Source organism: Camelina sativa, chromosome 20, assembly GCF_000633955.1.
Source record: "Camelina sativa cultivar DH55 chromosome 20, Cs, whole genome shotgun sequence".
NCBI lineage: Eukaryota > Viridiplantae > Streptophyta > Magnoliopsida > Brassicales > Brassicaceae > Camelina > Camelina sativa.
This window is the reverse complement of record NC_025704.1, coordinates 531,263-542,040: the sequence shown is the minus strand read 5'-3', so window position 1 is coordinate 542,040 and position 10,778 is coordinate 531,263. Positions and strand designations below refer to the sequence as shown.

At 33.6% G+C, this 10,778-nt stretch overlaps 2 protein-coding genes and 1 non-coding gene across 4 annotated transcripts; 2 read left to right on the top strand and 1 right to left on the bottom strand.

The window, feature by feature from the left end:
* Nucleotides 870-940, top strand: TRNAG-GCC. The gene has a single exon. It is a non-coding gene; the product is annotated as a tRNA-Gly (tRNA).
* On the top strand, nucleotides 3,057-5,039 carry LOC104768367. Of its 2 annotated transcripts, XM_010492315.1 has the most exons (6): nucleotides 3,062-3,418; nucleotides 3,918-3,987; nucleotides 4,079-4,233; nucleotides 4,406-4,466; nucleotides 4,561-4,623; nucleotides 4,739-5,039. In XM_010492315.1, the coding sequence occupies exons 1-5, from the start codon at nucleotides 3,272-3,274 to the stop codon at nucleotides 4,575-4,577; spliced, it is 450 nt and encodes a 149-aa protein (XP_010490617.1). In that variant the 5' UTR covers nucleotides 3,062-3,271; the 3' UTR covers nucleotides 4,578-4,623; nucleotides 4,739-5,039. The 2 variants fall into 2 exon arrangements, with proteins under 2 accessions (XP_010490616.1, XP_010490617.1); XM_010492314.2 differs by having other exon boundaries at nucleotides 3,057-3,418; nucleotides 4,406-4,623.
* Nucleotides 5,306-8,318, bottom strand: LOC104768366 (rop guanine nucleotide exchange factor 7-like). Its single transcript, XM_010492313.2, has 7 exons — nucleotides 7,678-8,318; nucleotides 7,334-7,450; nucleotides 7,060-7,214; nucleotides 6,844-6,918; nucleotides 6,445-6,744; nucleotides 6,018-6,359; nucleotides 5,306-5,924 (listed from the first exon to the last, which is right to left on the bottom strand). The coding sequence occupies exons 1-7, from the start codon at nucleotides 7,925-7,927 to the stop codon at nucleotides 5,469-5,471; spliced, it is 1,695 nt and encodes a 564-aa protein (XP_010490615.1). The 5' UTR covers nucleotides 7,928-8,318; the 3' UTR covers nucleotides 5,306-5,468.

The window sequence follows — 10,778 nt, the reverse complement described above, 5'->3', positions numbered from 1 at the left end:
TTGTTGTCTCGTGAATCAGAATTAAGGAGAGACGCATTAAATTAGAATAATAAATGGTCATATCATAACATAAATGACAAATCCACACCACATGTTGACGACTATATTATGTTATGTTCCATCAAATCTCCAACTTAGCATCTAGGTGAAAAGCTAAACTCATTTTTATCGAATTTTTACACTCTAGAAAGAAAGAAAAAACATTTGTTCTTGTTACAAGGAATTAACTGAATAAGATAACAAATTAGCTACATGATTAACTATAACTATCTATACCAAAAAAAAAAAAAAAGCATGATGGTTTGGTTTCTGTCTAATCTTTGACGAGAAGTAAATATACTTTTTTGGTGTTGTTAATTACAGTATGTTTTTATTTGTAACAATATGTTTTAAAAGTGTATTTGTTGGCCTCATAATTTTTTTTTTTGTTTCTTATAATTAAAGACTATAAAACGAAGAGAAGTAACATAAATATTGGTCATGTCACAAAATATTTTTGGATAAATAAAATAATATTTGGGATAATATAATATATGAACCATTTTAATAAATAAATATATATTGGGTCCATATGAGAGGGGTAGTAGTACAGTACAGAGAGAAGCACTGTGATGACGTCACCTGTTAGGTTGCGTGACTCCTGGGCGCTGTTTCTGTCTTGTATTTACGCTATCTTCCCCCCATACTCTCTCTCCCTCTCTCTCCTTCTTTTTATTCTTCTTCTGTTTATTCTCATTTTAACCTAATCTCATATGTAATACTTTTGATGACAGATTAGATTTGGTACAGCCTATAGAATGGACAAAAGAAGATCTTCAATTATGTAAAAGTAATGATAGTATATTAATAAGCCTATAGAATGGACAAAAGCACCAGTGGTTTAGTGGAATAATAGTACCCTGCCACGGTACAGACCCGGGTTCGATTCCCGGCTGGTGCAAATTTTTATTTCTTTTTGTTTAGTTTTTCGAAACTTACGATTAACAAAACCCCAATTTTATTTTGGGCCATTGGGTCTCAAACAAGGAGCCCAACTATACGTTGCTCTCTATATCCAAACGAAAAACTTAATATAAGTGATTGGGCTCATAATTGGCCTAGTTGATTTTCGTATTGGGCCTATTGGCTAGCAAAATTTACTAGTCCATCACGAGAATTTTTCATTGGCCTTTATATAAAAAAATACATTAATAAAACAATTTATTTATGTATATATGGAGCAAACATTACGAATGAAAAAAGATCCTTTCTCTTATTAGAATCTCGAGAAGAGAATATGGAAATGTGTCGTAGTTAGCAGTTTCCCTGACGTATCTTCCGCTTGATACCAAGTTCCCAAACCAACTAACAAACTTGTTCACATTATACTAAAATAACTTTTTCTTTTCTTTCTTTTATAAAAAAGTATTTATAGATTGTTATTCAAAACACTATATTTACGTATGAAAAATTACTACTAAAACTTATCTATAGTCTTTCACTCTCTTTCTATGTATTATATAATTTTCTGTTTAATTAAAATGTAATTTTCGGCTAATTAAAATGTAATTTTCGGCTAATCAAAATATTCATAGTTAATTTATTACACACATAAGTATTAGCTTATTATTAGTTCCGTATTGCAGTTTTATGCTTATATGTTTGATGGAGCTTATAATTAGTTAAACTTTCAATCTATTTATAGTATTAACCTGTTACCTAATCTTAAAATTCCTCAAGACTAAACAATAGTAGTCACAAAAGCCAAGACGCAATTGAATCTTTACTTTTTTTTTTTTTTTCTATCTTATCCTTTTGCCAGTCGTCGTCTAGTATCTCTCTCGCATGAGAATCAACCACCAAAATCTAACCTGAATTTGATGTAAATGTAAGGCAGAATAGAAGTGGCCATGGTTTTCAAAACTATATACATCTCGAAACCTTAATACTACTACTAGAAAACCAAATGAAGTTGGGGAAAGAAAGAAAGAAAGAAAGAAAAAAGTGTTAAGGGCATTTAATGAAACGTCTCATTCATTGAGAAGAGAGTAGAGATCACGAGAGAGAGGCCAAGTTCAATGTTGCAGCCGACAATAGAGAAGAGATAAGGTCTTGTTTTTTTTTTTGTTTAAACTGTCACGTGAAATCCACAAAGAGCGAATGAGAGAAGTGGAAGAGTCAAAGATGAGATATAAAAACCCAACGAACTTTGACTCATCCTTCCTTTCAAGGGGGTTCGTTAATTATCCATTTTGGATTTATTTTTTTTGTTTGGATGTGTGTGACTCTCGTACGTGGCTATTTGGTAACTGGCGACCTAAGATAAAGTTTGGTCCTACTCCCTAATTTGATTACCACGTGTCGATCGCCTTAACAGACACCTCGAGTGGGGGAGTTGTATGTTGAGTAAACCAGATAACGGTAATTTGATACAATAACTTATCATACTAGTAGTATGACATTGACATGAAATCATATTCCAACTACCGACGTTTTTTTCCTTTATAAAAAAAGAATAGATATTTTCCCGTCAAGCAAGTCCTCGTACCAGCCGAGACATCTGTACATTGATGTTGTTGTTACGCAAATCTTTTACATAAAATTTATCAGTTGTCTAATTGATGTTGGGTCAACCTAGTATAAAAGCAGGCATCCCCAAACTTACTTATCAGTTGTTTAAAGTAAGAGTATACCAACCAAATTAGTACAGTATTATAGAATGATCAAGTTATTCTACTCACACACAGCAACGATAAAACAAATAAGTTATAAAATTCTAATTTCACTCGATGACACACATCGATAAAAACTATGTAAAGTAGCAAAAGATAAAAAAAAAAAAAAAAAAANATTCACTTTTACCATTGCACAAAATAATAATTACGTCACCAGTGACATCATAAACAAAGATATGTGTTTAATAAAAACAGTCGTTTAACCTTTCTATTAATTTGTTTTCTCTATAAGAGAAAAAATATTACATATATGGTTTTTAATTTAATACGGTAAAATTAACCAAACCAGGTTTTGTTGTTGTTAGTTGAGTTGAGTCACTTTAGCTGTTCTATAAATTGTCTCGACTGAACCAAAGTTTTACTTCCCCTTTCTTCCTCTCTCCCAAATTTCATATATTCTTTTCTTCATCATCGTATAAACCAATACATATATTACGCTGTCTCTATATAATATACATATTTATACAAGTATACGTAATATATACAATACGTATAGTATTAGAGATTTCTGGGTTTAGGCTAAAAAAGAGAGAGAGAGAGACGAAATCAATATATCAATGGAAGGAAGAAAGAAGAAGGCTTTACCTTCCTCCTCTTCTTCTTCTTCTTCGTTAACCTCTGAGCTTTTTGGTTCTAGAGATAACCCTTCTTCTCCTTCTCCTTCTTCTGGGGTTTTCGGATCCATCTTTGCTCCTCCTTCTACGGTATAAATTATCCTCATTCCTCCTCAAAGTTTCGATTTTTTTTTTTGATTTATCTGGGATTCAATTTTGTCTGTGTTTGAATTTCATTAGGTAAACCTCTGTTTCTATTTCGATTTCGATTAAAAGTTTCGTTGGGAATTTAGGAATTAGGGTTTTCTAAAATCGATACGATTGATTTATCTGATTTGATCGTATAGCCGAATTGATTGATTGATTTATTTTTATTCTCAATTTCGTATTCACAATTTTTGGTTCTGTTTTTGTTTGTTGCAAATAGTGGATTTTTTTTTTAAAAAGAGAGAGTTTTCAAAATATGGAAGACCCCACAACCTACCCCATATTAAGAATAAGAACACTCAAGAGAAAGGAAAAAGAAGATTTTTATGTGATTTGTGTGGCTTGGATCACAAGTTTCTCTCTCCATTGTGAAGCATTTGATACTGTTCTTCTCTGTTTTAGAAAATTTATTGTTTTTTTTTTTTTTTTTTTTTTNTTTCAGGCTCTGGGTAGAGAATCTGGGCGACAAGAGACTGTGACTGGTGGCTGGAACGACAAAACCTCTAAGTCTGGTAATAATTATTTTCAGACAAGATCATCATCTTTGACAAGTCTTTTTGTTTTTGCAATTCTCTTGTTGATATTTGAATTTTTTATTTGCAGGTGATGTTGATAGAAACAGGGAACATCAGGAGAATCTTGGTTTAGCTTATCAGCAGGATCAGAGAGTACAACCTTGTCATCTGAGTTCTTCCATCTATTACGGTGGCCCTGATGTTTATTTCCACTCTCAGACTAATTCCACCATCAACTCCACGGTATAAATCTTAACTTCATTGCCTATATTGTCTCTAAAAGTAAAGACTCTAATGACGATTTACTCTGAGGAAAAGCTAGAAACTTTCTTGATCCACTGTAGCTGTTTTATAGAGTTAAGTCTTGTGGAGCTTTTGATGTGTGTTTATAACTTATGTTTCTTTCCTTTTGAAGAACAAGAAAGATGGAGGCGAAGATGATTCCGGGAGTGCATCAAGAGGAAATTGGTGGCAAGGTATATCGGTTCTCATCTTTCCATCATGTTGTTCTGTTTTGGAGAAATCTTGTTTCGTTTCTCTAACCATTCCTGAGTTTTTTTTTGTTTCCAGGATCTCTGTATTATTAAGTAGAGATCTTACTACGTAAGCAACTGTTATAACTACAAAAGCAAGGTATACTGAACACAAAACATCCATTGGAACGATTATGCTTAGGTTCTAACTTCTAGGACATGAAAATCTGATTTTTTTGTTGTTGTTTGTTTGGTTCGGTTTTTGGATTTTGCAGGTACATAGGAACAAAAAATAAGAAGATAGAGTAGCTGTTGATCCGTCGTTTGTAGTAACTTCTCATCTTTTATTATTACAAAAGTATGGAAGAAGTTTGAAGCTAGAGCTAGCTAGTTGCAAAAACAGGGGAGTTTTTTTTTTGGCCCTTGTCGTGGTTTAGTGACTGACCCGACCGGTTCAGATTTGATTTTCCCTTTGTTATATAGATAAAACCGTTGATAGTTTTGTACAAAAACTCTATAGATCTCTCCAGTTTCCACGCATATAAATAAAATAAACTCTTTTTGGTTCTCTTTTAATCGAAGGAAACAGTTGTATTAGTTTGGTATACACTTATACTACTATATGAATGTTTGGTTATCTCGGTCTGGATTGTTATGAAAGGTTCCTTATCATGTTGAGATGGGAATCTACTTTTGAGCAGAACAATGTTGAGATTCTTCTGCCTTTTGTCATAAGATGTGTCCTTCATAGATTCCAAGGAGAGATTCCTTTTACATTTGTCGTAGTTCTTCTTGATCCTTTAGTTTTTACATTTATAGCGTTCATATTTGGGTTGAGTTAATAATCTTCGAACTTGGTTCCTTTGTGTAATCTCAAAGTCAAAGCCCATCTTTCCAATTATTATAATACAAATCTAAACTACACACAAGAAGAAAATAAACATTATAAAAGATGTAGGAAAAGGGATCCAAAAAACAGAGACTTTTCCAAGGAGCAGTAGTAATTCAAATCCCAGGATCAAGGTTCGACACATTCAATGACTCCTTCATGCACTTCTCTAGAGACAATCTCTCACCGGACGAAGAATGGGAATGACTCAATCTTTCTACTGGAAGATCCTTTAATCTACTAGGTTCGTTCTTCGTTACGTAAGCTGTCAAAACCCTTTTAACACTGCTACTGTGAGGAATCTTGAACCGTGAAGGAGATGGTGGAACTGTCATTGATGATCGGAGATCCTGTTTTGAAGGTGAATAGCTCGGAGTTGTGTAGTTCGAAACAGGTAATGCAATGGTCTTGAGGGCGTCATTAGCGTCGTTGCCTAATGTTGTCGGAATCTGTTCAGATGAATTTCTTGTAAGATCATCAACAAAAAGCAGATCGTCGATACGTGCCACAATGTTGAACGCTAAACTCTCTAGAACTCTCGAGTAGCTTTCCAGAATTGATTTCCCGATGTCCTAAAACAGAGAAAAAGGAAGATCGTTTAGTGAGCATTAAAAAGTAAACAGAGTGATATGGGATTTGATTTCCGTGTTGTAGAGAGAAGAAACCTTGTTGTATTGGATTTTGCTCATGTCTAGAGCAGTTTGAGGAAGACCTGGGAACCGTTGTTTCAAAGAAATCAATAAACTTTCAGCTCGATCCGCCATTAACTCTAGCTTCTCTGCATCAACCATTAGTTCTTTCACCATTCCCCACGAAGTTCTAGAATTAGTAGCTGGTTTGGAATTAGTTCTTTTGTGCCATAGATAGATTGATGACTCGACTCGGTTAGCTATCTCTATGGCTTGATGTTCAGAGGATAAGTCAAGGCAATCAAGAAGACATTCAGGTGAAAATTGATCCGACGAAATGTATCTGTAGATTAAATCACCGAGGCAGGATCTTCCTTTCTGAAACATACAAAGAAAAATGCAACTTTAGGTTTCATAACTGAGTATGTTAGCGGGATATATGCATAGTTCCTTTTTTTCTTACCCGTGGAAGAGATTCAAGGTATGAGTCAGGGATTTCCATGTCAGCGAGTGTGATACTGTTGATGGCCATAGCAGCTTTTAGTATCTGATTAGTGCAGTCGCGTTTATGCTGCAGCTGTTTTCTTGAGTTTTCTTGTAAACCTCCTGGTGAAAGCCGTGGAACGGGAAGCCACCATTTGTCTTCTTGTCTCTGAAAAGATTTTCGAAAAGAAGATGATCCGTCCGTTGCTGCTGATTCGTGTGCCATGATTCCTTGGTCAACATACCAAAACTCTGTCTCCTCAAAACTATCTAATATCTCCTGCAAAGATGGAAGATGAAGAAAAATGAGACCTTTGCTGCTTAGATAAAATACCTAAAAGAGAGACTTGGTAAGGCGAAAGAGGTCACGGGGTCTTACGAGTAGCATGTTATCTAGTTTCCTGAGAGCTGGAAGATTAACATAAAGATCTGATCTTGGTTTGCAAGTCATTATCTGCAACAAAGGGACCAGAAAAAGACTGAGTCAATAATCCGAAGAAAATTTAGTGTTTCTTCTTATCCACAAATAGAGAACTCGAAACAACAACAACAAAAAGCAACCTAACGCATCCAAAGGGCTATGTATAGTCTGTACCTCAAGTTTGGTTCCATCAGGAAATGTTTGCCAAGTTGGGGTCATCTCTACAATGTGATCACTCACACAAAGAAGCCATTCCATTTCTCTTCTCCACATCTCTTTCTTCTCTGTAGGTAGTGGTTCTAACCTCCATAGTTGTCCGAACAAAGTAGCTTTTATTTGTTTTAAACAATTCAAGCAAAACACAAAGTCAAACAAAGCCAATCAAGATCTGTTCAAAGAAGAGTTGAATCCAACAAATCATTTGAAAAGTGAATCCATTTCCACATACCACAAAGATTAGTAATTGCGTTTGAAATAGCTAACGCTGTGCAGACACCATTCCCAGAACCTGACATATCTTCCCCGAGTAGCAGCTTGGAAAATCTTTCTTTCATCATCTCAATCTCTACAAAGTCAAACCAGAAGAACATAAACAACTTTTAAATTCACACAAAACATCCAAAGCTACGAACTTTAAGCTCGATTAATTAAAAAGCTACGACTTTAATTTAAACAACGAAATTTTCAGTGACCTTTTTAAATTCACACAAAACATCCAAAAGCTACGAACTTTAAACAACGAAATCGACAGTGAGGAATAAAAGCAAACACTTGGTGGGTGCATTGACGAACCTGAAACCCTCGAATGTTTGACACAATCCGAACCAATCTTCTTCTCTCCGTCGTCGATATTCTTAACAGACCAACGAGAAGAGACAGGAGAAGCCGTGAAATCCTCCGTAGTACAACTAGGGCTTCTTTGTTCTTCCTCCTCATGTCTGGTTGTTTCAGAGCTGCTGCAGCAACTGCTTTCTCTAGCTTTCTCTTCTTCCACTTCTGGCGGCATGATATCGATTTTCAAATCTTCCGACGAGCCACCCATTATAATACTACGCCGCAAAATCTCTCTCTTCAAAACACAGTCTTCGCTCTGCTCAAAGGAGCCTCCTTTTATTATCTCTCACTCGCTCTCTGTATCTTCTCGTGCTTGAATCGCATTACATTTATGAGAGAGAGAGCCCTTTGTTTTGTTTTGTTTTTCCGATCTGATTCTTTCAGTTTATTTTCTCGGAAAAAAAAAATGTATTTTTTTCTGAGAAAAGAAAAGAGGAAAATGCAGTGAGTGTGTGTATCTGTGAGTGTGATGAGGTTCTCTTGCTCTCTCCTTCTTACTCCTTCCTCGATCTCTCTGCATCTTCTACTTAAATTTAAAAACACTTAAACTTTATCTTCAGTCTTCACTCACTAAACAGGTGATTAGTATTATTTTAATTTTTACGGGGTTATTTTAGTTAGTAAACTAATCCAAATCGATGACGACAAGATTTAAATTTATACTATAGCTTATAATTTAATTGTTTTTTTTTATTATGGGAATCGTGTAATTGACGGATCCATCTACGATGTTCTCTTGTTTCGTTTTTATTAATTTTCTCATAAAAAAAAATTGGATTGTGATTTGGTAACAAGAAAATCATAGAATGACGTATTTAATAAGATTGTACTTTTTTTTTTACGTATACAAGTTGTTAAAGAAAAAAAATAAAGTCGCATTCATCAAATGATATTCCAACGGTACAATACATCTACAAACAATTTGTACTATTTTTTTTTTTAACTTAGTTATCATATTATATTATTATTCATATTGGTTTTAAGAAGAAAAAAAAGTTATCATATATTCATATTTGTTGTCCTTTTTTTTTACAACTTCTACAAATATATTTGGTATCACCCCACCCAGTTGAAAATTCGTTTTGAAGTTGTAAAAGAGTACTGCATCGAATTTTAAATATTTTGAATTTCCAAAAATATTACAACTTTCAAAATTGTTACTTCGTGATGATGCATTCACTGCCAAACAATGAATGCGTGCGTCCTCTCTTAAAAGCCTTGAAGTTTATACAGTAGTATCAAATCAAACACATTCAATACGTGAATGAAAATTTTCAATGTAAGTGTTACTTACAACTCAAAATCAATAACTTTATATTTCTATGCTTTCATTTACATTTAACAAGTTTAATAATTGAATGGTACGTACAGCCGAATAGGCTCCATAGTAGTGACCACAATTTGGTCCAATCCTAAGGATAAAGATTGAAAGTGATGCTTTGTCTTTCGTTCTAAACCTAACCAAAATCTCCAACGGTTTTATCTTCTTTGCGTATATATTACGATCAAGAGTGGTCACTACACGTTTAAACAAAAAAAAAAAAAAAAAATATGTATTNTTGGTAGCTTCATAATGTCCCTTTGCTTACCTGATAATTCCATACAAAAACTTCTAATAACATTTCTATGTGAAAGTAGGTACGACCTTTACTTATTGCTTAGGAATTTAAATTAACATGCGAAAGATGTTAACAATTTTAGAAATCCCATAACTTTCTTCTGAGTTCTTGTTATCATAATTTCATATGTTTGGCAAAATTTTGCTCAATTTTCTTGTTTCTTTGATATATAAGATATGGCCTTAGTTTTGGGAATTTGGAATATATATATGGTATTTTCCAATAACGTAATGTCGTAATTGTATGTAGATGTGTCGAGCAATTCAAACAACTTAGTGGTTTGTCTCTTTGTTCTATATCAGTTGTCGTATTGTACGTCGTTGTTTCCCTTACAAAGCAACCCTAAAAATAAGGTCGAAAGTGTTCAACCTTTTGTCTAACAAACGCAACACGATGACAAAAGTAAATAAATATTTGAATAATGCTTGAACAATTAAAATATCATGATTTTGTGTGTTCTATAATCACGTCGAGAGTTTTGACTTGAGTCTTACATAATACTAAAATGATGGTTAATTAATCATATATAATATAAATTAAAAGAATAGTATATCTACTCATTCTACTCTTGCAAACATTTCATCAACTTTTAATTTCTCCTTACGCTATATCATTATTTTTAACAAGAACATGACTTTCAACTTACACTACCCCAATATCCATAATCAAAAGTTCTTAAAAGAAACATCTCATTTCCTTGAGCTACAAACTAAGTTAACTTTTTGTTTGTTTTATGGCCCAATGCACCAAAATTTTTGGGGATTTTGAATAAGCAAACTCAATGTAAAAATAATAATGATTTTCAAATAAAATTACCTTGGTGTTTTGTCCAAAAAGAATTACCTTGGTGCACATATCGCTTCACTCATGGACCGAAGCAAACGCTTTAGCTTTTCATTATTTGTTTAGTTATGGATGCGTTTGAATTCATAATTTCACTGGGCTGTCATCCATGGGCCTAATAATATGCAATTATGGCCCATATTAGTCAAAACCAGTTTGGAAAAGTCGGGTCAAGCGAACCAGTAATTAGATGATGCATAATTGCATAGATATAGTGAGACCAACTTTTTGTTTTCTTTTTGTTTGATTACATGCAGCTAAGCAAGGGGATATTTCCAAAACAGAATGACTTGGTGTCGTCTTTATCCTTCTAAAAAGATTAAAAGAGTTACTAAATGTCAAAAAGCTTGATTAAAAAATTACTACTTTTGAGAATCACTAATAATAAATTTTGAAGATATGTAACAAATTTTGTTCTCTAGTGCAAACCTATTACAGAGTTTGACCCGGACAAATCAACAAAACCTGACATCGAGCATATTGGGAGACTTGTTTTGTTGAAACTTGAAACATTATTGCTTCCCGTATAAACATTTCATTATCAATGTAAAATTGCAAAAACCAATTATTTCCTTAAAAAAAGAATTATAATCTGTT